General features: G+C 54.9%; 2 protein-coding genes across 7 annotated transcripts; both read right to left on the bottom strand.

Annotated features, from left to right (window-relative positions):
• Window positions 1–2,076: 2,076 nt before the first annotated feature.
• TSPAN17 (tetraspanin 17) lies at window positions 2,077–10,822 on the bottom strand. Of its 6 annotated transcripts, none has more exons than XR_009052753.1 (9): window positions 10,519–10,822; window positions 7,089–7,139; window positions 6,853–6,999; window positions 5,888–6,058; window positions 3,896–4,021; window positions 3,293–3,336; window positions 2,712–2,828; window positions 2,568–2,629; window positions 2,077–2,139 (listed from the first exon to the last, which is right to left on the bottom strand). XR_009052753.1 is itself a non-coding variant. In XM_057728419.1 (9 exons), exons 1-9 carry the CDS (start codon window positions 10,603–10,605, stop codon window positions 2,103–2,105), a joined length of 846 nt encoding a protein of 281 aa, XP_057584402.1. In that variant the 5' UTR covers window positions 10,606–10,822; the 3' UTR covers window positions 2,077–2,102. The 6 variants fall into 6 exon arrangements, 4 of the variants coding, with proteins under 4 accessions (XP_057584402.1, XP_057584393.1, XP_057584416.1 ...); XR_009052751.1 differs by having other exon boundaries at window positions 2,712–2,861; XM_057728419.1 differs by having other exon boundaries at window positions 3,293–3,340.
• A 1,458-nt stretch (window positions 10,823–12,280) lies between these two features.
• On the bottom strand, window positions 12,281–18,371 carry EIF4E1B (eukaryotic translation initiation factor 4E family member 1B). Its single transcript, XM_057715195.1, has 7 exons — window positions 18,259–18,371; window positions 14,929–15,138; window positions 14,530–14,625; window positions 13,850–13,913; window positions 13,014–13,127; window positions 12,742–12,881; window positions 12,281–12,395 (listed from the first exon to the last, which is right to left on the bottom strand). Exons 1-7 carry the CDS (start codon window positions 18,369–18,371, stop codon window positions 12,281–12,283), a joined length of 852 nt encoding a protein of 283 aa, XP_057571178.1.
• Window positions 18,372–24,663: the final 6,292 nt, after the last annotated feature.

Consider the following 24,663-nt stretch of genomic DNA (forward strand, 5'->3'; position numbering starts at 1 on the left):
TGGTACCAAAACCTGGAACACTGTTCCCCTAGAGCTTCCCAGAGATGGGACCCCTTCCACCACCCCATCAAGGGGTCCCTTCTCCCAGGCACTCCAGCTATCACTGTCTGGCCCATCATTTTTATTTTCTTCATAGTTTATATTACCACCAAAAATACTTATTTGCCTACTTGTGTCTCCCCATGAGAATGCAGCACGAGGGCTGGAACTTCGCCCTTCTCTCTCCTCTACGTCCACAGCACCCGCATGGAAACTCAGCTCACGCTTGGGGAATGATATCTTGCTGCCCCATGCTGGTTGGCACTTTGAGTGTGCAGGTGTCACCTGAACGCATGAGGAAGGCAGGATGACTCTGGTGCAGAACTCCAGCGAGAGGGCTCAGATCTGGGTGCCTCCTCCAGCTGTGTGCTGGGCAACTCCCTCCTCCCTCTGAGCCCCACTTTCTTCGTCAGGAAAAGAATCTCCACCTCACAAGGGTTGTGAGGTTTGAGGCAGGAAATGAAGTGAAAGCTTGTGAAATTAAAAAATACAAGACGCGCACAATATCGTGAGCTGCATTTATTGTAATGCGCTGACCCATCAGGGACCCCAGGACACTGTCCAGCCTGCATCTGGGAGCCACAGTGCTGGGTGCATACCCCACCTCTGTCCTCCTGGGAGCAGCTCCCAGCACCCCTGGATGGCAGAGCAGCCGGGACCCCGGTGGCCGACTGTCCCAGAGGGATCTGCAATGACACAAGGGCCAAAGGTGGCCCCTGCACTTTTTGTTGGGCTTGCAGCACTTAAATTTTTTTTTCATTAGCCATGGACAACTTAAAAACAGGGATATTTCACATAAAAACCTGGATTTCTAGCTTCTCCAGATTTCTGACATTAGACCTGCATTCCCACTTTATACCAAGTAGCCACAACTAAATGACCATCACCAACTTCAGATGGGGGTCTGTGCTTTGCCAGCCCCACCACACCCTACTGTATCTCAAGGTCAGCTGCCATTATCAACTCAATGGTCCAAATATTTCTCTTGTGATAAAGCAATGTCTCTCTGTGTGGTCTTCAGGAACAGCAGGAAAGTCAGTTGTGCTGCAAAGGCCTCACAAGTCAAAGGTCCACTTCATTCATCTATACCCCCTACCTGACCTTAAGAGCATCTAAGCTGCAGAGCTGAGAACCAGCCCAAATCCCTCCTTTTATCCACAAAGGGCTCCCCAGAGATGGGTGCTGCATTCACTCCACTCACACCCCTGCGTGCAGGTAAGAGGCAGAGCTGAGAGCAGCAGTCAGACTCCCCAAGTCTGAGCCATCTGCTCCTCTCCAAGTTCTCAAATTCCCTGAACCTGAAGTCCTGGTGAGCAGGGTGGACACACCAGGCCCTTGGCTGCACCAGAGGTTGCAGGGGAAGCAGCCAGACCCCGGCAAGGCTGTGCTGGTGCGCCCTCTGGAGGCAGCTCTGCAGGCCACCATGAATTTGATTCCAATTTGATTCCAAGTGACCCCCTGTGACCCAGGGCCCCAAAGCAGGCTCCCCCTAACCCCATGGGTGCCAAGTTTTTGATTTCCAATTACTTCTTTCCCCAAAGCTTCCTGATCCCCACCCCATCCCTCAGTCACTCTCCTGGGCACCCGTCTCAGTCTCCAGTCTGGCTGGACCCCTCCCAGGCTGTGTGGCCTCTTCAGGGTAGGGTCCGGCCTCCCCCTTCTTCACATCCCTGTGCCTTGCACCCGGCGTGGCCCAAGGCAGCCTCGTGGTGTTTGCAGGGAAACACCCTACAGATGGGGGAGGCTAAGCCCAGCCCGCAGGGTGAGCAGCACAGGCCAGGTGGGTCCCTCAGAGGACAGGAAGCACGTGTCCCAGGCGATGATGTCCCACACGCTGCTGCGGCCGGGTGGCCACTCTTCACAAGAAGCTAGGGATCTGGACTTGTACGTGAAATACACCAGGTTTTAGAGGTGGGCTCAACTGTACATACTACACAGGCCAAGAAGATGCGTTGGTGGGGTGAGTCCAGGTCAGGGCCCGTGGTGGAGACCTCTGCTGAGGCCCTGCAGCTGACAGAACCTTCGAGACGCTGGGCAGAAGCCAGTGGTTTTCACGTTTGTGTTTATTTGAGCAGGTTGTAGCCATCATCGTGTTTGATCCTGAGAGGCAAGCAAGGGAGAGAACGTTCTTGGACCTATTTTAGAGTCTGAGACACTGAGGCTAAAATGGGCTCCTGGCAGGGTCAAGGTCACAGCTAGTGGAGAGAGCTCTGAGGAGTGTGAGGCTGTGTCCCGAGCCCACCCCACCTAGCCTGCTTCCTCTTAGCTGTGCCCTTCCTAGCCCTCGGAGAGCCGACCACCCCACACCAGCCGAGACGGCGGCTCCCTGTGCACACCCACGCTCCACGCCCACCCTCCGGGCAGAGCCAGGCGGCCCTCTCCGTGGGCGCACAGCACAGCGGCACGTGAGCCCCATGTCAGGTTCCGCTCCAAGCAGAAACCTCTCCTGCATCCTTGCCCATCACGGGCAACGTAGGGGGTCCCTGGCTCAGCCAGGCGCGTGGCCACGGCCAGCGTGACAGCCTCACCAGTTGGCTTTCACGGCCTTGATGTCGCTCACGAGGTTCTGGGCCAGGCAGATGCCAAAGATCTGTAAGACACAGGGCAGGTGAGGGAGAGGCCAACGGCAAGGCTGCCTGGGCAGAGTGAGGGCAGCAGGGCCCCAGCAGTACCTGGAGGAGGGCGATGCCCACAAAGACCCCGGCCACGACGATCAGGTTGTCCTGCAGCCACTTTTCAAACTGGCCCACGCAGCCTTTGGTGTGGATGAAGCCCTGCTGCTCCAGCTCCTGGGGACAGAGGGGCACCAGGCTCGGCGTGGCCTGCCCCCCGCCACCGCGGGCCCCATCTCCGTCCAGCCTGCCACACTCAGCCCCGCACAGGGCCTTACACCTTAGTGCCTGCCACCTGGAGCTCCAGCACAGGGCCTTCTCCTCATCAGGGTCTCAGCACAGACGCCTTCTCCTCCGAGAGGCCTTCCCTGACTGCCCTGCCCCAATCCCATCACCTCTCTGATTTTATTTCTTCCAAGTGCTTAGGTGAAATTGTCACATTCCTGTTCATATTTCTTATCCACGTCCCGCCATTTTCTCCCTCTACTGGGGTCTAGTGCCCTGTGTCTGGCAGGACCAAGGCCCACGTGCCTCCTGGGACTCAGCACCCCCTCCCCTGGGAATCCCTGAGGCCTTTTAGAGCGTTATGGGGGCCCCCTTCAGATCCCAGCTGCCCTCAGCCCTGTCCCTGCCCCTCTCACCAGTTTGAGCCGCACATCATAGCCACACTGGGTGTTGAGGACATCTTCCTGAGGAGAAAGAGGCCAGTGAGCAACTCGGTGGGGGGTACCCGTGGGGCTTCACAGGGAGCAGACGGAACCACGGATTCTGCCGTGTCCATCGCTCCTTAAGCCAGGCTGCCAGGGACGCTGGCGCCAGGGCACACGGCCGCAACGCCAGCTTGAACTCCTTCCTTTTTAGGAACCCTGCCTGCTCGTGTTTTATAAGAATGGGAAGAAACCTGGCCCTCAGAGTCTCTGTGCACTGTGACTGGAGGGATGTCACTGCAAGAAGCTTCTGCTCTAAAGAAAGCCATAAAGGGGTCAGAACCCCCACCCCTGCCGCCCCAGCCTGGTGGCCTATGAGGAGCAGTCCCCATCGAGCAGACCTCAGTGCCACCCACAGACACACACTCCCCAGCCTGGCAGGGCTACTCCCATGTAAGATGACCTCCCCGGACAGCCGCGGCTTCCAGAGCAGGGCTCCCAGAGCAGGGCCGAGCTGAGCCAGCCCAGGGGTGGGCTCTTCCCAGACCGCGCCTGCGCACTGCGAGGCCCCGCCCCTCCTCACCAAGCCCCACTCACCGCAGGGTCCCTGACGCAGCAGGAGAAGGGCACCCCGCAGCGCTCCCGGCTGGGGTTTAAGTCAGTGCAGTTGAAGTAGATGTTGAGGTTCCAGTCGTTGGGGCCTCGGGCTCCACAGCAAGACCACTAGAGGGCGGGAGAGAGCCCCGGGTGAGCCAGGCCCACCCCAGGAGCCCCATCCTGTCTGGGGACAGGCCCGGGCTGCAGGAAGACAGGGCTGGGCGGGCTGGGAGGGGAGCCTAGAGGCGGCCAGGCAGGTGGGTACCTCACCTGCAGACAGGTCAGGTCTGGACCCAGGGCCATCAGAGCAGCTCGAGGCTCCTGCCTGGGTTGGTGGGGGCTGGGCGTAGTGGGAGGGGGCTCCTGAACTTGTCCCCCTAGCCCAGAAGAGGCTGAGAAAAGGCAGAGGGGGGGCAAGGATGGTGGCCCAAGGACTGTGGCTTCCTCCAGGCCACCTTGAGGGGTGGGAGTCTCAGCACATCCTGTGGGGAGAGGCACCACTGAACCCCACACCGGTGCCCAGTCTCCCCGCATTCGCCCCAGTGGTTTTTACAAAAGCCCTTCTCTCTTCCTCGCGGCAGTGACAGGAGGGCAACCCTGCCCCCTCACAGCCATCCCCTTCTGCTTCATCAACGCTGCCGTCAGCACCTGTGTCCCCATTACCCTGGCCCAAACCGTGGGGGGCCGCCTCCCCGGGTGGGGCTGCACTGAAGCAAGGGCCTCACGATCTAGTGGCCTGCAGGGGCACGCAGCCCTCACGCACTGACACAGCACGGGCTGCGCCAACGCCGGCCCTCGAGGGACCGGCTCAGCGGCAGACGCAGGTAGGCCCTGTGCGCTGAGCTGGGAGTGAGGCACTGCCTGGCCTCTGCCTGCCTCCTCTCACTCAGCTCAGCGCCCGCTGCCTACCCCACTCTTCACAAGCCTGCTCCTCTCCTTCCCCCAGGGCTGCCTCCCCAGAGGCCTTCCCCTTCTCCACGCTTCCCCATTTCAGCAGCTACCACAATTTATAATTCTATGCGTGCACGCACGCGAACACACACACACACACACATTTGTTCTGCTTATTTATCATCTGCTTCTTCCCCCAGACTACCATCCCCACGAAGACAGGTCCCAGGGTCCCAGCTCTTTTCACTGCTGAATCCCCAGCCCAGGGCCTGGCCCACGACAGGTCCATAACAATTCTGTGTTGAGTGAACAAACAGATCACATCCTAACCACCTGGCTCTTTGTTTACTTCTGCCCTGGGTTGAGAGCTCCTCTAAGCAGGCACCGGCTCCGGTTCATCTCTGGGTCCCAGAGCAGTTCCTGGGGGGATGGCGCCAAAAGAGTGTGACTGTGTAAGTGGGTGCAACTGTGACTGTGTGTGATGAAGTGTGTGAGTGGGGGAGAACGTGCAGGCGGGAGGTGTCCAGGATTTCGTGAACTGTTCACGGACTGCTTCTTCAAAGGAGTTAGGTTTGCAAGCTGGAGGGTGGAGCTTCTGTTGGGCAGCGGGGGCGGGGGGAAGGTGTCTCAAACTCAAATATCTTCAGGGGCCAAACAAATAATATGAGAGAAGAGGGCTGATAGGTATAATGAAATACAGAGTGGGGGGGGGGGATGGTGGAAACAGAGAGCCCTTCTAGTAGCAAATGGGGAAGTGGCAAGGTAGCCCCAGTCAAGAGTGTGGGCCCAGTTTAGTAGAAAAACAAATCATTACTTTTATGCCACATTTCCTCCTTTAAGTGTGTGGTAAGCCTGGCCTAGGAGCTGCCAATTTGGAGCCTCTGGCCCGTGTTCCCCAACCTGTGTCCATGCAGGGCTAGGCACATGGAGATCACGAGGGGCTGGCTTCCTCCCAGACAGGGGGACTCCTGGCGCTCTTCCCTGGGGCCTGCCTGGCCTGATGGGCGAGGGAATGGTCCCAGCACACAGGGAACCTGCTCCCTCATTCACCTGCCTGCCAGGCGCCTCCTGCATGTGGCGGGAGCTGGATGCTGGACTTACATATTCCTGAGCAAAGTCAATGAGGTTCTGGAGGTCAATGTCGTCCCGGTAGGCCTTGACATTGTTGTTGATGAAGAGGTTGAGCTGGTCTCGAATCCAGTCCTTGAAGACGAAGGCCAGGATCCCTGTTGCCAGCTCCAGGAAGAAGATGAGGCCAAGGAACACGGAGAACTGGGGGTGGAGCCACACGGCGCGGGTCAGAGATGCAGAGCCTGGGGTTGCCACCGGTGGGGCTCCGACCTCCCGTATGGCGACCCAAGACAGCCCAGAGTCCCTGCCTTCTGCCATCTTAGTATTGTTTTATGATGAAAACGTTAGCGCTGCTCTTACCTACCCTGCTGCCTTTGAGAAACCACTCTCCACACGCGCCTTCAGTTTCCACAGCTCTGAAGGAGCCATCTCCACCTCTTTCCCCATTCCCACAGAGAGGACTGGGCATGCGTCAAGAGCCCACCAATCAGAGTGCTACCTCCCCTGGGGCCACAGGGATTGGTCCAGAGGCGGCCAATCAGGATTAAGGAGATGCAATTAAAGGACTTGGCAGAAAAGCTGGGAAGAGAGAGCGCCTCACTCAGCCCCCAGCAGGAGTTTCTGGGAGGGCAGCTTGAAGCCAGCACCCACCCATTCCCTGACATCTCTCCACCCCAAGGGGACTGGAGCCAACCCAGAGGGACAGAGCTGAGACACAGAGAGACTAGGCCAAGTGACACTGTAGTGGCCCCTGGACCCAAATACACTGGCAGTTGACACGCCGCTGGGCTTTTCTTAGTGGCCGTTTTTGCTTAGGCCACTAAGGGGGTTTCGGTCACTTACAACAGAAAAGATCCTATAAATGTAGATCAATCTGGTGATGAGTGTTATAATAACATGATAATAAAACTACCATCATTAAGCACGGACTATATGCAAGAAGTGGGTGGGAGGAGAGTGGGGTCCCCAGTGGATCGAGGTGCGAGGGCACTCACAAACTTAAGCAAGAAGGTGTTTTCCCGGAGGGCCCCAATGCAACCGGCAAAGCCCAGCACCGACATGATGCCTCCAACCACCACAAACAGCCACACGGGGTCAAGGCCTCCCAGATCCGTCAGCGCCGAGATGTTGGAGAGAACGCCCTGTGCAGGGGAAGCAGAGGCAAGTCGCGGGGCTGGCCCTCCCACCACCCTGACCCACAGCAGCCCCACACCCTACCCCACCGCCTTACCTTCTCACCCCAGGCCCAGAGACCGATGGCCAGGAACAGGGCTCCCAGCACCTGCAGGAGCAGTAGCAAAAAGCTGAGGGCTGAAGCACCAGCATCCTTTCCCACCCCCAGCAGAGCCGCCTCCCCACCAGGGCTCAGGGTCTTCAGGAAGCCAGGGGGAAAGAGAGAAAGAGGGGAAAGGGCTGTACATAGGATCCAGGGTCCTTCCCTTCTTCCCAAGAATGCATCTCAGTGTTTCTTTCCACAGGACACAGCTTGGAAGACTGCACCCTCCCCAGCCCTAAGACGGACGTCGGGGCCCCTTCTTGGAACTCAGAATTGGAGCACAGGATGGCCAAAACAGTCCCACCAAGCAGCAGAAGCTGTTTCCTGAGCCTCTGCTCTCACCCCAGGCCTATGTTAGTGTTCCAGGCTCCTGGCATTCTCTCTGCCCCCTCCCAAGTCTGGTCCTTCTGCTGCCCTGCAACTCTGTGACCACCACCCCACTCCCGTCCCACCACTTCAACCTCCATCTGGCAGAGTACGTTTGTAGTTCATAGCCCAAGACCCCTGAATGACAAGGAACCCCAATGCAGAGCCAGATCAGCAGAGGGGCCCCAGCCTAGGCCTTCTAAACACCACCCACGATCCCACCTCATTTCCTTACTGGGAAGAGCCCTGGATGCTGCAGGCAGCTGCCTGAACCTGGGCAGGACATCTCGTCTCAGAGGGAGAGCACCCCTCCTGCCCAAGCCCAGGCCATGACCCCACCTCTTCAGACCTCCCTCTCCCCACTTCTTTCTCTACAGGTTCCCTCCGCTCAGCAGAGAGCCTCAGTCAACTCCACCCCTGACCAGCCACCTTCCCCTCTCCAACCCCAGGCTCCTCCCACTGCTGTACTGTTTTTCTAGAAATATTTTTCCTTCACTCCTCCACACTGGATCTAGGAGGTGAAACCAAACATCACTTCTCCTGCCTCATCCCACCTGACCTGCCCATGGCCTTTAGACAGGCGCGAATGATCACTACTTTCTCTTTCCCAAAACTGAACCTCTCCATGGTTAACGTAATGCCGTTCCTCCTCCTGCCCCTTCTCAGCCTCCCTCCTACCATGCTCTGCTTCGCCTGCGCCATGCACACAGATACCCGCTTCCCCAGCCAGGTTCCAACCTCAGCCTTCTACCTTTCTTCTTCTCACACTCATCTTTCACCCCGTCATGACAGTGGCATCCCCCCATCTCCACCCAAACCTCTCCCTAGCTCTAGAGCCCTTCATCCGCCAGCCTGCTGCAAACAGCTCCACACCCCAGGCTCCACTCCATGCACCAGAAATACATCAGTGAATAGGACACATGAGCTCTCAGCCCTCAAGGAGTTTACACTCCAGTGGGGCAAATCCACAGTGAGCAAGCAGGGGGATTTCAGATACTAACAGAGCCTTTAAAGAAAATCAAACAGGGTGATGTGATGGGGAGTGACTAGGGCTGTGGGGGCCTGTTTCAGTTAGGGAGTACGGTGATATTTTAGCTGAGGTTTGAATGATGAAAAGGTGCAATGAAGAGAATTACAGGTGGAAGGGTTGGCAAAAGCCCAGAGGTAAGATCGTATTTGGCGGTTGCAAGGGACAAACTGAAGGGCAGCAAGGCCAGACCTCACAGGGTGCTGCGGGCCACGGGGAGGAGTCTGGACTGTATTCTAGTGAGAAAAAACTGGAAGGTTCTGAGCAGGGTAACATCGGGGTCTACTTTCCATTAAAATATCAATTAAAAAAATCTCTGGGCCTGTTTCACAGGTACCTTCTTCAGGCCACCTTGACCCAAACCCCCAAGTGGCCCAGTCCTGTCTATTCAGCCTCATAACTTCCCCTGGAGCCTTCCTCGCCTTTCCCACCTGCCACCACCCCAGCTTTGCCACCAGCCCTCCTCCCTGATCTGCTTACCTCCAAACCCTGCCCCTCACTCACCCTCCCCATGGCAGCCAGACAGATCTGCCTCCAGTACAGAAACTAGACCAGACCCATCACCTAGCACGGAAGCCCTCAGTGCTCCCCACTGCCCTGAACATAAAACTCAAACTCTGCCCCAGCCCTGGGGCCTTTCACACTCGGGCTCCCTACCCTGGGAGGCCCTGGAACAAGCCTGGGTCTCTCATGCCTCTCCTCCCTTGACATTTGGGGGCTCCCTCTGCTCAGTGCTCTGCCTCACCTCCACCTACTGCCCACTGAGCTGTCACACTGGCTCTGCACTTACTGGCTGTGTGACTCTGGGTTAAATGACTTAACCTTTCTGTGCCTGTTCCTTCACCTGTAAAATGTAGATAATAATAAGGTAGCTGCAAGAATATCATAAGTTATAGTTCATTTAATCTGCCTAACAGTCCTGAGAGGCAGTCATTATCGCCCACTCCCTGGCAGGGAAGCTGAGGCCCAGAGAGCAGTGACTTGGCCACTGTCTCACAGACAGCGCCCCAGACTTCCGGAACCAGTGCTCTCTGCACATGGCCCCCACCCTCGAGGCTGGGCACTGCTGGGGCCAAAGGACAGCCACACTGCATGAACAGCATGTGGGCGGAGGGCAGTGCCACTGAGTCCTGCTAAATGAAACTGAATGGGCCTGGCATTCTGACCCAAGACGTCATAAGCAGAGACTGCAGAGGCAGCAAGGAGCCCTGGAGAGATGGCATGGGGGAGGGAGAAGGCAAAGATGACTTGGCAGGGCCCAGGGGTTCAGATGCCACCCTGGGATGGGCACCAGCAGCTCCCTTCTCCATGCAGGGGCAGCCCCGCCCTGGGGCCTCGGTTTGGTCAGCTGTGGAATGTTGACTTCTGTTCCCCAGGGCCAGCTCTCCTGGCTTCTCATTAGGGGATATCCCCCTGTGCCCTGCCGGCGGAGAACTAGGGCGACTGGCCCTCCCTACCCGCAAGCCTCTTAGTTTGGGGGGGGGGAGGGGTGGCTTTGACCTACCCCCGCTTTGTAGGAGCTTAAGGCGAGGCAGCAGGCCCAGGTAATGGAGGGGTAAAGGGGCAGAAGAGGGGATCCCGCCCTTTGCAGAGGCTCTCCTCCCTACCGGCAAAACCGGGGCTGAGGCTCTGCACGTCCCCCACACCCCAGGGTAGCAAGGGGGCTGGGAGGGAGAGGGGTGACCCGCACCAAGAGTGCCCGTGGGGACTTCACGGAAACGCCTCCCGTTTCTCCGCCGGGCCTTCGGAAGACCCCGGAAGACTACCTCTCCCAAGCCTCCTACCGCAGAGGGCTGGGACCCGCCCACCGCAATCCGGGCCTCTCCGCAGTTCCCTCGGGGGGTCCTGGGTGGGCGTAGAGGTGGGAGTGGGAGGAAGGCGTGAGGGGACGGTCCCAAGCCCTTGTGGCAGAGAGGGTCCCCCTCTAGCAGGGGACTGAGCCTTCTCCTCCCGCCACCCCTGCACAGGGCCTGGAACCCACCCTGCGCTCACCCAGAAGACGATGTTAAAGCCAAACAGGAAGTATTTCCCGCAGCAGCCGACCTCGGGTTCCTGGAAGAACTGGTGCTTGCCGGGCATGGTGAGCGGCCGCCCGCCGGCCCGGAACCGGCGCCGGGGGCTGGGCCCAGCCCTCCGCGGGCCGCCCTGGGCTAGAGCCGCCCGGGGCCTAGCCCGGCGGCTGCGGCTTCATGGCCGCGGCCACACAGAGCGCCCGTCGGGCCCCGCCCGCCCCGCAGGGACCGCCCCGCAGGGACCGACCCGGCGCCCGGACCGCCCCAGGCTCGGTCCCCTCCGAGCCCCGCCTCTGGGTCTGGCTCCGCCTCCTCTCGGGCCCCGCCCCCCACAGGCACCACCCCAGGCCTAGCCCCTCCCCACAGCCCTCCCCAGCCCCCTCGGAGCCCCGCCTCTGGGCCCGACTCCGCCCCATGCGCTGGCCGCCGCGGAGTCCTTCAGACCCGCCTGCGATGCTCCTTGAGGCCGCCGCGAGTCGCAGGCACAAAGGACCCCCAGTTCCCTCCCCACCGCCAAGCTCAGTACCGGCGCCACCCCAGTCCCCCGCCTTGCTGTCGGCGCCCCTCCCTGGAGAGGAGCAGCCACTGCACTGGTGAGCAAGCAGAGGGTGGGTATTTGGACCATGTGTTTAGCACACGTGCAGGACATTTTATTACAGTGGAGTCGAATCAGAAGCGCTTCTCACTCGACGGAAATTCATTTCTACTTCTACTGGTTCAGACTCAGACCGGATGACACCTGGGTCTTGTGAGGGCCGTGCCTGCTGCTCCCTGTCCCTTCAGTTTTGCCAGGGGCATATCCCACATCCCCTGGCTCAAACCCCTTTGGCGGTTCAACACCCCCCTCCCCGCCCCCATACCAGCTTCCACCCTTATCAGGCTGCTTAGTACCTGGGGATCTCACGTGAGCCCTCTCAAGGCAGGACTGGAGCCGATCAAGGTTTGGGTGCTCTGAATCTTACTCAATTTTAGAGCCCTCTTTTAAAAATAATTCCAGTTTTGTTTAAAAGCATTTATTTAGAACAGGAGCAGAAAGGGAACTAAGCTTCATCATCTTCCCGTTAAGCCACTTCTAGCAGAACCATAGTAAGGCCTGACCACCACCGTCCTCCTCTCCTGGGCCAGAGCTTCATCCACCCCCACCCCCCACTCTAAGGACCCTCGCACAGCTGGCTAAGGGAAGGTGCAGGATACAGCGTAGGCTCCAAGGCTACAAATCTGATGAGAGGCAACCCGTAAAATTTTTTAAAGCAGAGTGATCACTCGAGAGACCTCCACTCCTGTTCCTGAGTTCCAGCTCTCAGTGTCGGGGCCTTGAGCCCCCTCCCCAGCATGGAAGACTCTGGCCCTCAGGCCACCTAGCCTCCTTCCCTGAGGTGGGGGCACAGATTAAGTCCTGGATCCTAGAATTCTTCGTTTTCTTTCCACCTGCAGTTGAGCCCTCCTCCCACCAATGACTCACCTCACCCGACTCTACCCAACCCACCACTCAGGGTGAAACAAGCCCAGGGTTTCCTCCAGCTTTCCGCCCCCCTGGGCCCTCAGGTTGCCTCCCACACCAGAACTGCCCCTAGCCTGGGCCCCAAATCACATTAAAGAGTGTTCATATTCACTCCAGGATACGTGACAACCATGCCATCTGCCCCCAGCCCAGCCACCTTAACACACACACGCACACTTGCACACACACAGAGCAGTGGGAGACTCAGGGCAGCTAAACGGGCAGTGTTGCCAGGATGCCCTCACACCACAAATTTGTTCTTGGCTAGGGAGTTGCTCTTGGTGGCCGTGTCTGCGTGGGCCTGGTACCCAATGATGGTCTTTGTGGAGAGGCCCAGGCGCTCTTTGTAGACACGCCTAGGAGTTAAGTGGGAGAGGAAAGGAATCACAGTCAGGATGGGTCCTAGAGATAATGTGGGACCCTGTGTCTTTTGCCCAGAGCTCCTACCCTGGTTCCAACCACAGTAACTCCTGTTGTGTGTGTCTAATACATGTGGAAACCCAAAATGTGACTAATGCCAAAGAAAAGAGGTCTGTTTGAAATCTAGATGCCACACCCTTTACACAAGTCGTGAAGAAAGAAGCAGGAGACAGCATGGAGAGTTCCAGAGGTCTCCTTGCAGGCCACGCCACTCCCCTTCTACCTTCACCTTCTCCGCTAGGAGAGACCCAGCCCCCACCTCATGCCAGAGATACCCCTCACCCAATGTGCAGCACGCCCTGCTGGTTCTCTGCCTCCCTCGTCCACACGGCAATCTTGTCCCCCTTGGTTCGGATGCTGATGACAGTCCCACACACCTCCCGGCTGTGCTCCTCAAAGCTCTCCCCGATCAGACACAGCAGCTGGAGCCAAAAGGGAGAAGGGTGAGACTTCCTGGTAGGCACAGAGACTGCCCCCACCCCCCTTGAGGCCACTGCCACACACCAGCCCAGCCCCTTCCCTTGGGAGCCCTCCCTGCCCAGCCCCACACTCACTGTCTCCAGCCACAGGCGGTCCAGCTCGCTGTGGCGCTGCTGCTTGGCAAGGCTGACCAGCCAGCGGCCACCCCGCTTATTCCTGTTGTCTTCCCACATGGGCTCAATGCCATCCTGGGAGGCAGGTTGACACATCAGCCACCTCCCTTTGTTCAAAGGAAAGTGAGGGCCTGGCCGCCTCCCCAAGTCCTGCTCCAGCCACACAATAGGCCTCCACAGGCCAGGTCCTCTCTGCCTTCATCCCTTCTGTGCAAGCAGATTCCACCAGCCATTCAGCCCCACAAACCCTCCTGTGAGCTCCTGTGGGCCCCTAAGGCTCAACATCTGTTACCTCACACAGCCTTGCATAGGTGTGTGTTTGTCTCCTTTACTGAACCAAGTTCCTTGACATGAGGGTTCAAATGGGGGTGATTAAAGGAGGCACCTGGGCAACCCCAGTGTGGCCAAGGACGGACATCCCAGGCTCGGCTGGGCACAGGTCACCCAGGGAAAGCTTTAGACACTGATGCCAGGGCCCCACGGCACAGCACCTCCGGGGATGGGCCCGGACATTGATGAGCACCCTCGGGCAGTTCTGATGCACGTCCTTGGTTAAGGAGCCAAGCCGGAAACCTAGACTCCTTCCTTGTTCCCCGTCCCCTGTCGTTCAAGGTGCCGCTCGGGTCTGACACCGTCCAAGCTTCTATAGAGCGGATCTCCGATCCTAAATTATACTCGGCTCTGAGGGAGGCTGTCCTCGGCACCCCCCCAACCCCCTCCCCCGCGAGGGAGGAAGCTGGGAAGAATCAGCACCCCGCCCCGCCCCATGCCCTGGGGCCCAGGGAAGCAGAGCTTACCTTGAACAGGGCGTAGTCACAGCCGGAAGACAGCTTACTGGCCAGCTGGATGTTATTGTACATCCTGGAGAGAGGCCCCCACCCCAGGCTGAAAGTCCAGGCTTTCTAGAGCCTGGTTCCAACTGGCCTCAGACCCCTCCACCTCTTACCGGACCCCACTGCTCTCCACCCACCTTTCGGCTTCCAAGCCTTCGCTCACACTGGTGCCCCCTGCCAGGAATTCCATCCCCACTTGCCCAAGACCCTCAAATTTCACCTTCTCAACCACCCCTAGGGTTTGTGAAGCACCTTTCAGATCCCCTCACTAGATCACCACAGACACTGAGACAGCCTAAAACTCACTTTGTGCCCGAGACAAGCTCAGAGAGGGGAAGGAATTTGCCCAGGGTCACAAAGCATGGAGCTGCTCGGGGCAATTCCTTGCTTCTCCCACCCCCCAGGCTCTCTCCCTGAGTCCCAGGAAGCTTTGGGGGTGGGGGGGATGCTATGTCCCAGCCCAATCCCCCCACCACCTCCCTGCAGAACCCACCAAGCCCCAGTCCTCAGCAGATGCTGCAAGACCCCAGGGAGGGCTAGGAAAGCTGTGTAGGAAGCAGCTCCCTGGAGGGGTGGGGCCTGGGAAGGATCCCCAGCTCTGAGCCCCCTGGCCCTGGACTCCCCCATGACGGACAGACACTCACGCCCAGAAGTCCTCCACGGTGTCAAACTTGGTGACCAGATGCAGGTTGTCCTGCCAGGCCCGGCTGCGGTCATTCTTGAAGAACCACAGAGCCCACCTGGAGGAGGGGGTGGCAGGAGGAAGCAGAGCGCACCCCCCTGCCCGCCCCCAGCCGCAGCTAGGTTGGTAGGAAAGTACTGTTCCTCCAAGGGCAAATAGGGAGACAGGATTTGGGGCACAGCCGCCCCAAGGTGACTGGAGCCGGTTATCCTGAAGGGCCGGGTGGACCAGCGAGGGCCTTCAACCCAGAATCCCAGCTGGGTTCAGGCTGGAAGGGCCAACATGGCCCAAGTCTTAGTTCCTCATCTGGTAAAGGCCAGAGCTGGTCTGAGTCCAAGGCCAAGAGCAGAGCCTGCCCTACCTGTTCAGTAGCGGGTGCAACTCTAGCTTAGTCTCCACGGGGCCCTCATCCCGGGCCTTCCTTGGAGCCTCCTCTCCCATCCATGCCCCCGCTGCTGCCTCCTCTTCCTCTTTCTCCTCCTTCTCTTTCTTCCGTTTTTGGATTCCACTCTCAGCCTCTTTGGCCTGACCAAGGAAAGAAGTCAAGGTGGGCGGGGAGCCCCGGCCCTCCCTGCCCAAGGGGGCAGGCGGTTGGGCTTACAGGGGATGCGGTAGCCATGCTGCAGCCTGGGATCCACGGGCACCCAACATCCAAGGGGGCCCCCAGCTGCCGCCTTTAACTCACCATCGCCCCGCCCTGCTCACCCAGGACGGGGACTGGGAGGAGCCAGCGTGGGGGTGGGGGTGGGGTATTCAGAGGGGGAAAGGCTTACGCTATTATATTATTTCCATCAGCAAGCATTTCATGAGCACCTTCTGCAAGGGGGGCGGGGAGTGCGGGATGACCTGGCAGACCTAGCCTCCACCCACGTGGCACTGGCCATTTGGCAGCTGAGACATAATGGGAAGGGTCAGTGTTAGGGTTCCGCCGTTAGTGAAATTGCATCCCACCAACGGTGGACCCTGAATTTAAAGTGGACTGTCCCAGACATGGCAGAAACTGCAACTCTGACATGGGGTGGGGGTGGGGGGCAGTGAGGACAGGGCAGGGCCAGGTCAGAGACCTTATACACACATTGTGGTGTCTCCTTTTTGGCTCTGCTGTCATTCACCCCCTCGATTTTGCCATCAGTGTCATCTGACACAGGCATTTATCTGTCTCTGGAAGCATCTAAGGGTTTTCTTTTTAACGTAATTATTTAGAAATAAGGAGCTCATATATTAAAAATCCACATTTTTGATTACTCTTGAAATTTTAGAAAGGTCTGGCAACACTGGGGCCATCTTCTCCCCATCCACTGCAGCTGAGGCCACCTTTTGGCAGAGCCAATGAGGTTCCACACAGCCCCGCTGGCCCACTGCACTCATGCTTCTTACCTCCTGGGCCACCTGAGTGTTCTCCACCTGGGCATCGATGCCGAGGGCTAATGCACCTGCTGTACAGCCTGGGTTCAAGTCCTCTCTGCCCTGACCTCTGCCAAGTACCTGAACTTCACTGAATCTCAGTTTCCCTGTCTGTAAAATGGGAATGTTAATGATACCCAACTCAGAAGCTTATTGTATTAAATGATTTAAAACAGGTAAAGCCCACAGAACAAGGCCTGGCTCCGTGGTCAACAGCCGTCAGCTGAGGGCAACCCCAGGGTGGAGGAGGGACTGGGGAGGTCTCTGGATATCCTTTCCCTGCCTTCTGAACAGCAGCCTTTTCTGCAGGGGCTGAAGCCTCCCCAAGCTTCTTTAGGTTTATCATCCTCCCCTTGTCCGCTTTTAGGGTCGCAGCTCTGTAAGGGGCCAGTCCCTTCCCCTCCCTACAGCCAGGGGAGCCCCTGAGCACCTGGAGGCTGACAGTTAATATCGGTTCAACCTGCATCCCCAAGCTCCAAGATGTGCCAGGCCTGTGGGGGGCTAGGTGCTGGGAGGCAGTGAGGAGCAGGGGATGAGTGGCCACTGTGCTCTGGCCTATGGGGGAGCCAGGCATCAGGTAATCTCACAAAGACCTGTGTCTTCGTAAACGCAGACCTCAGAAGGAGAGGAATTCACAGATGGGAGAAAACGAAGTCCATGACCTGAACTGAGAGCTTTAGAGCAGCGCTTCTCGAGAGCATGGATCAGAATCACCTGCAGGGCTTGTTAAACTTGGACCGCTGGGCCCTGCCTCCGAATTTCTGATGCCTTAGCACGGGGCTTGGACCTGAGAACTGGCATTTCTAACAAGTTCCCTGATGCTGCTGGTCAGGGACCCCATTTCAAGAACCATCGACTGAGAGGCAGTTCACAGAAGAGGTGATGTCTGATCGAGAATTAACTAGGTAGGTGGAGGTAGGCATCTCTGGGAATGGAGGCAGCATGTGCAAAGGCACCGGAGGAAGAGAAGAAAGACCACCGTGGCTGATGCCTAAATGGGGAAAGAATGGTGAGTCTTGATCTTAAGAGAGTGGAGAGCCATCGGGTGCTTCCAGTGGGTACAGATGGGCTGGGGAGGGAATCAGATGGGCTTTCTAGCAAGATCTCTGGCTGCTGTGTAGGAAGCAGACCCTGTGCAATTAAGAGTGAGTGGGAGGAGATCTAATTGGATACTGACACAGTTGTCCAGGTCACAAATGGGGCGGCAGGGAAGATGAAGAGAACATGATGAATTTCAGAGGTGTTTCGCAGGAAGACTCCGCGGTGTTTGGTGGTGAAGAGGCCCTGGAGAGGTGGGCATGAGGTCCCAGCCACCTGTTGCTGCATAATGAACCACCCCAAACATAGTGGCCTACAACTGCAGTAATCACTGATTTGGCTCACAGATCTGCAATCTGGGCAGCACTCGGTAGGGACGGCGCAATACTCCAAAGCCCCATCGACCGGAGCGGCTTACAGGCTGGGGCTGGGGCTACCTGCTCACTCACAGCGGGGCAGTCTTTGCTGGCTGTCAGATGGAACCTCAGCTGGGGTGTCAACTGGGACAGTTCTATGTGGCCTCTCCATGTGACCACTTGGCTTCCTCACAGTGGTGGCTGGGTTCCCAGAACCAATGTCCCAAGAGATGAGAGGCAGAGGCTGCCAGTTTCTTAAGGCCTCTGCCTGGCACAGCGTCACGTCCCGTGTACTCTTTTCGAGTCCCAGGGCCCACATTCAAGGACAGGGACATAATCCCCCCTCTCAATAGGAGGAATGTTGAAGAATTTTGGACAGAAGAAGCATTGGGGGAGGGCCAGGCTTGTGGAGAGATCACAAATCCAGATTTGATGGAGAAAAAGGGAGAAAGGACCCTCTCCAAGTGCTGGACGTGGTCTTAGCTGCCTTAGAGTCGTGGCCCAGAGCCAGGCATGGAATGACCCTACCAGCCACAGCACCCCTCTCCACCATCTTCCGCGTCTTCCAGTGTGGGGCAGCCCCTTGAGTCTGGGGTTGGGTAGCTACAAAGACACCCTAGGAGGAAACCCCCCTGGCCCTATGGGGTTCTCCTTGCCAGCCCAGGCCCTTCCAAGTCTGCCTGTGGGGGACATCTTCACAGCGGGGTTGAGCAAGCAGGGGCTCTTGAATCCCAATCCTGCCATTCTGTTCCTAAAATATCTTTTTTTCTGAAGAACTTTCATTGAGATACAATTGACATGCAATAAACTGCATATATTTAAAGTGTACAATTTGATTTTCTTTCTTATTGGTAGTGTATATACGGCAATCCCAATCTCCCAATCCATCCCACCCCAACTCCCCCCGCTTTTCCTCCTTGGCGTCCACATGTCTGTTCTCTATGTTCCTCAAATGTTCTGACTCTGCCCCTTGCTCTCCCTCCCACACCTCAGCAAACCCCGCCATCTCTGGCCAGGGCCACTGCCTGGGTCTCTCCTGACACTCCTTGCTTCCACTGCTCCCTCCTGCAACGCATCCTCCATGTGCCTCAGGGGGATTATGTAAACTATCAGACCGATCACTTAACTCCTCTCTCTAAACCCCTCCAGGATACCCAGGATGTGCCCCCAAAGTCTAGGTTCAACTCTCTGACATAAATCACAGCAAGATCTTTTTTGACCCACCTGCTAGAGTAATGGAAATAAAAACAAAAATAAGTGGGACCTAATGAAACTTCAAAGCTTCTGCACAGCAAAGGAAACTATAAGCAAGACAAAAAGACAACCCTCAGAATGGGAGAAAACATTTGCAAACGAATCAATAGACAAAGGATGAATCTCCAAAATATATAAACAGTTCATGCAGCTCAATATCATAAAAACAAACAACCCAATCAAAAAATGGGCATAAGACCTAAATAGGCATTTCGCCAAAGAAGACATGGATGGCCAAGAGGCCCATGAAAGGGTGCTCAACATCACGAATTATTGGAGAAATGCAAATCAAAACTACAGTGAGGTATCACCTCACACTGGTTAGAATGGGCATCATCAGAAAATCTACAAACAGTAAGTGCTGGAGAGGGTGTGGAGAAAAGGGAACGCTCTTGCACTGCTGGTGGGAATGTAATTTGATACAGCCACTATGGAGAACAGTATGGAGGTTCCTTGAAAAACTAAAAATAGAACTACCATATGACCCAGTAATCCCACTGCTGGGCATATACCCAGAGAACACCATCATTCAAAAAGACACATGTACCCTAATGTTCACTGCAGCATTATCTACAATAGCCAGGTCATGGAAGCAACCTAAATGTCCATCAACAGATGAATGGATAAAGAAGATGTGGTACATATATACAATATAATATTACTCAGCTGTAAAAAGGAACGAAATTAGGACATTTGTAGAGACATGGATGGACCTAGAGACTGTCATAGAGAGTGAAGTGAGAAAGAGAAAAATATCGTATATTAACACATATATGCGGAATATAGAAAAATGGTACAGATCAACCAGTTTGCAAGGCAGAAATAGAGACACAGCTGTGGGGAACAGACATATGGACACCAAGTGGGGAAAGCGGGGCCGGGGGGGGGGATAAGTTGGGATTGCCACATATACATTACTAATAAGAAATATCAAATTGTACACTTTAAATACATGCAGTGTATTGTATGTCAATTGTATCTTGATAAAAGTTCTTAAAAAAAGAAAAACAAAAAAGAAAATCTAGGTTCAGGGACTGTAAGTTCCTGCATGATCCAGCCTCACAGTGCTGATCCTCCAAGAGGCCAAATTTATTCCTGCCTCAGGGCCTTTGCACTTGCCATTTCTCCCCAACTTTCTATATGAATGACTTCTCCCTGTCCTTCAGGGCTTGACTCATGCTACCTTCTCAAAGAGGTGCTCCCTGACCACTCTATCTAAAGTAGACCACTTCCCCCATACACTCTTTAACTCAGCACCCATTTTATTTCCTTCTTAGCACTTAGCACCATTCTTTTTCATTCACTCAACAAATACTGGCCTAGCAATTACTTTGTGCCAGGCACTGTTTTTGGCACTGGGGAACACAAATGTGAATAAAATTCCTCTTCACTTCAGAAGGTCCTGGGACTAAGTCCTTGGACCTCTTCTCTGCTCTGCCATTACTTGCTGTTTCATGATATCATCCAGTCACAGGCACTGAATGTCACATAGATAGTATACCTGTGGCCCCAACCTGAAATCCCAAAGAGCACATCCAACTGCCTGCTCACAGCTTCACCTGAGTCTCTAACCTGCAACTGTCTTAGGCTTATTGTGTGCAAAGCTGAATTCCTGACCTTCCCCTGTCCCCAGACCTGCTCCTCCCTGTACTCTTCTCCATCCTTCCACCTGCTCAGCCAAAAATTCTGGACTGGTTCTGACTCCTTTCTTTCTAAACTATCAGCACATTCCATCTTCAGCTCTACCTTCAAAATATCCAGGATCCTACCTCTTCTCTCCATCTGCATTGTCACCACCCTATCCCAAGTGGACTGTCATCTTCCCTGTACTATGGCAATGGCATCCGAACTGGTCCCAGCTTCCATTCTGGCTCCCAAACAATTACTCCTCACACAGCAATCGTTAAAAAGAAGTTAGATCACATCACTTCTGTGCTCACAGTACAAGGGTCTGTAAGGCCCCACCAGCTCTCAGCCCTCCCTTCCCACTACTCTCCACCCCTCACTCACTCCAGCCACACTGGCCGCCTTGCAGGTCTTCAGACATGCCAGGCCCATGCTTGCCTTAGGACTTTATGCTGGCTTCTCTGTCCATTCCTACCTCAAGCCAGGGCTACCCTGCCCACTGCATTTAACTGGTCAATCCCTCAGCCCCACCCTAGCATCTCCCATGCTCTTTCTCTTCTTCACTTTCCCTCCAAGCACTTATCAGCTCCTGACACGCCCTACATTTTACTTACTTATTTTGTTTATCATCTGCCTTCTGGTACTAGAATACAAGGTCCCCCAGGCCTCTTTTACTCACGACTCTGTTCCTAGAGCAGGGCCTGGCTCATGTAAGTACCCAGAGGTCAGAGTCACAAGGGAGAATTGACCATCAGATTTAGCGAGGTGAGTGTCACTGATTTTGACGAAAGAGACACAATCTAAGGCATTTTATTTGGTTACCAGTTCATTTGTTAATTGTCTGCCACCTCCTTCTAGAATGGTAAGTTCTAGGAGAGCAAGGACTTCACGCATCTTGTTTTCTGCTGAATCTCCAGTACCTAGAACAGTAACTGGCACACAGCAGACACGCACGAAAAACCGACAGAAAAGAATAGATGCCAATGATTAGTTGCATGACTTTCCCTCTCTGGGTGTCAGTTCCCTCATCTGTAAAGTGGGAATGAAAATGCCTGCTTTAAGGGATTGCTTTTTGGGCTTAATGATGTAATGGATGTAGCGCCTGGCACGCAGGTGTTCAATCAATATCACCTACCCCTCTCTGTGTTCTTAGCCCTCCCCCCATCCTGCCCTCCTGTTTTCCTCCCCATCCTGAGGCCTGGACAGCAGGATGTTGGTAAATGTCCAATCACACTGTCCAGCACCACATGCAGAGTTACAAAGACACGTCTGGATTTTGGCAGAACCCAAGCCAAGCTAGGATCCCCGGGATCCTCTTAAGAGAACACCTGCTTCTCCACCTGGGATTTTCTCCCAACCCCTTCCCCACCCTCTCCTAGGCTTCCCTCTCCAGAAGCCATTCTCCTTAGTACATTCTTAAGGAGAGGAGAGAAAAGAGAGGAACGGAGGGGCCCATTTTCCAGGGCAGAGAGAGAACAGAAACAAAGAGAGGGCCCCGAGAACTCACAGGTTTAGGGCCTGGCCAGAAAGAGACCCAGGGGCCTGGGATCTACCATCCTACACCCTAAAAGGGGGCAGCCATGTGATATGAGGTAAAGAATCATCATGCTAGAAAGTAGTGGCCCAGTAGCCATGCCACCTTCTTCTGGGGATAGCACATATGCGGAGAGAGAAAGATGTAGCAAATGTTAACAACTGGGGAATCTAGGTGAGGATACTCGGCTACTCATTGTGCTAATATTGCAACTTTTCTGAAGGTTTTGTTCATTGTATTATGTTTGCAACTTTTCTCTAGGTTTGAAGTTTTTAAAAATAAAAAGTTGGGGGCAAAAACTTGGGGGGCAGGAACAGAGCTGCTAGTGGTTCACCATTGACCATTCTCCCCTTCTCATACTTTGATTCTAGGAAGTCCTAAGCCCAGTGAGATGACCAGACTTTTCCAGCCTCCCTGCAGCTAAGTGTAGCCACTGAGATGTAGGGAGAAATTATTGGCTTCTGGGAAAACTCCTTAAGAAAGAGACAGAAAACTGGCAGGTACTCTTTTAACCCTACTTCTCTTCCTCCTGCTTTCTACATAGACATGATGGCTGGAGCTGCAGCAGCCATCTTGGGCCTCGAAGTGGCCTTGAAGGTGGAATCCAGGTACTAAGAACAGGAAGGTAGCATTCTGGGTCCCTGATGACTGTGAATTCATCACACCAACTATGGACTGCCTACTGCACGACTTCTTTAAGTGAAAGAATAAACACCTGCTTTGCCTAAGCTTCTGATTAGCAGCCAAATGAATTTCCCACCTGATTCGCAATTTAACTTCTACACTCTGGACTTTTCCACTCGCTGGATCGTCTGCTGGGGAAATCTCACCACCACCTGTAAGGTCCTTCTCATCTTTCAAAATCCAGCTTGAATGTCACTTTTTCCTGGAGGCTTTCCCTAGATGCCTCTTCCCTCGTGGACTCCCAGTGCCTCCTGGTGCTGCTGTTAAACTCTCCCACAGCCTGCTTGCTGCCCATCCGAGGATTCTTTACTACTCCTTGTTTTGGCTTCCCTGTAACATTTATGCACTTGTCCTCTAATCCCCTTGGTTTCCCTGTCACCACTCTCTTCAGCTTCTCCTCCTCTCTGTGCTGCTTCTTCTCAGCCTTTCCCTGGGCTCTTCTGCCCTGGCAATTTAGGAAGGTTGCGGTGAATCAGGATTCTGTTCCAGACCCTCCATTCTTTTCACTCTCCCTGTTCCCCTGGGCAATTGCATCCTCCCCATGACTCCAGCCACCACCAATACGCAAATGACTCCAAATCCAATGCTGTACTGGGCTGGCTTGGATCAGCTCATGAGAACAAAGTTTCAGGAATTTTGTGAGCAGGCGTTAAAGCCATGATTAAAAATTAAATTATAGAAACTTATGATTATATAAATATGTTTAAAACAAAGATAATAAACACTCAAAACATAACTTCCTAATTATTTTACTATTATCTATGCTTTTAAGATTATTTTTTAAGTATTTTATCTGAACGGTGGAAATGCTGTATAAGGGAGTGCTACCATACCTCTCTTCCCAATTCTCTGCTCAGAGACGTCACAGTGACAGCTTGAAATCAACCACAGCAGGAGAATTTACACCACGGGTATGGGCAAACTCTACAAATCAAGGTGCTGCCTGCTTGGAAAGCCACATATTAAAGATTTCCCAGTACACCATGGCCCACATGGGTACCTTAAGCCAACCTGGAGTGACTTCCTGAGCTCCAAGCTCAGATATCTGACTCCCAGCTGGACACCTCGTCCTGCTAGCCTATCAGGCACTGCACATGCAGTGTGGCCCAAACAAGCTCACCCCCTAAAGCTGCCCCACCCCCTCAATGCCTATGTCATTTTTCAGCAGAATCACTCACCCCATTGCCCAAGCCAGAAACCTGGAAATCTTCCTGGACTCGTCCCGCTCCCTCTTCCTCAACATCTAATAAGTTATGTCCTAAATGATGCTCACGTCTCCCTTCCAGTACTGTTCCAGCCTCATCAAGGCTTCCCTGGTTCATGCTTTGTCATTCCTCCAGTGGATTCTGTCCCAGCCTCCTCACTGCTCTTTCTGCTTCTAGCAGTGTCCCCCTCCAATCCACCTCCATTTGGGCCCCATAAAATGCAGATCTCATTTAGGTTTCTCTTGTGCTTAAAATCCTTCAGTGCCTTCCCAATTCTTACAATAAGAAGCACAGACACACTTCGTATGGTCTTCTTTCTCTCTTCCTCTTCTCTCCTCCCTACTGTTTGGTCCTTCCTCATCTGACATTCAGGGGATCTTAGCCAAGAGTTACAAACATCACTTCTGGCTTATTTAAACAAATAAGGAATTTATTATCCAATAGTGGGCAGCTCAGAAACTCTCCTGGAAGGCGAGCGTCCCCTTGGAGACCATGCAGCCTGGAATGATACCCAAATCACACTGTCAAGCAGTCCCAGGAAGACTCCCCAATGCTACAGCTGGGCACAGACAGTACAGCTTGCCCTGTTGGTGCTAGATGCTCCCAGAAGCAGTGTCACTACTGCCCCTGGTCCCTGACAGAAACTGCCACCACCGCCGCCGCCACCTGTCTTCACCAGAGCAAACTCTCCTCCTTCCCTGCTTTTTCCTGGCAGTAGGTTCAGGTCCCCCGTCTGGGGCTGAGGTCACATGTCCTGGCAGGAAGGAAAAGTGGGAAAGCATTGTCAGCTCCTGGGAGGGGAGATGGGCTCTGCTTCCCAGACACAGGAAGGAGGCAGTTACAAGGATGAGAGGCCATGCAGTCCCCCATGCTAGGTTTTAAAGTTACAGAAGTAAAATACCATTCAAGGTAAAGTAATCAAACAGCCCAAGAAGGAAGGTGATGGAATGTACAGGCTTCTCTCCCTGAGTTTGCTCAGTCCCATTTGCCAGGGA

This window comes from Hippopotamus amphibius, chromosome 1 (genome assembly GCF_030028045.1).
Source record: "Hippopotamus amphibius kiboko isolate mHipAmp2 chromosome 1, mHipAmp2.hap2, whole genome shotgun sequence".
In the NCBI taxonomy this organism is placed as follows: Eukaryota; Metazoa; Chordata; class Mammalia; order Artiodactyla; family Hippopotamidae; genus Hippopotamus; species Hippopotamus amphibius.

What these genes read in the sequence shown, in the direction of transcription:
- TSPAN17 (XM_057728410.1), bottom strand. Translation starts at nt 10,605, where the DNA reads ATGCCCGGCAAGCACCAGTTCTTCCAGGAACCCGAGGTCGGCTGCTGC. An exon ending in GCTGCGTCAGGGACCCTGCG is followed by an intron (nt 3,341 to 3,895) that starts GTGAGTGGGGCT and finishes CTTTCTCCTCAG; the next exon opens with GAAGATGTCCTCAACACCCA. An exon ending in ATGATGTGCGGCTCAAACTG is followed by an intron (nt 2,862 to 3,292) that starts GTGAGAGGGGCA and finishes GGCGGGGGGCAG; the next exon opens with GCCACGCCGAGCCTGGTGCC.
- EIF4E1B (XM_057715195.1), bottom strand. Translation starts at nt 18,371, where the DNA reads ATGGCGGGGTTTGCTGAGGTGTGGGAGGGAGAGCAAGGGGCAGAGTCA. An exon ending in GAAAAGCGGGGGGAGTTGGG is followed by an intron (nt 15,139 to 18,258) that starts GTGGGATGGATT and finishes CCCCTTGGGCAG; the next exon opens with GGAGGGCCGGGGCTCCCCGC. An exon ending in GTGACTACGCCCTGTTCAAG is followed by an intron (nt 13,128 to 13,849) that starts GTAAGCTCTGCT and finishes CCTGCCTCCCAG; the next exon opens with GATGGCATTGAGCCCATGTG.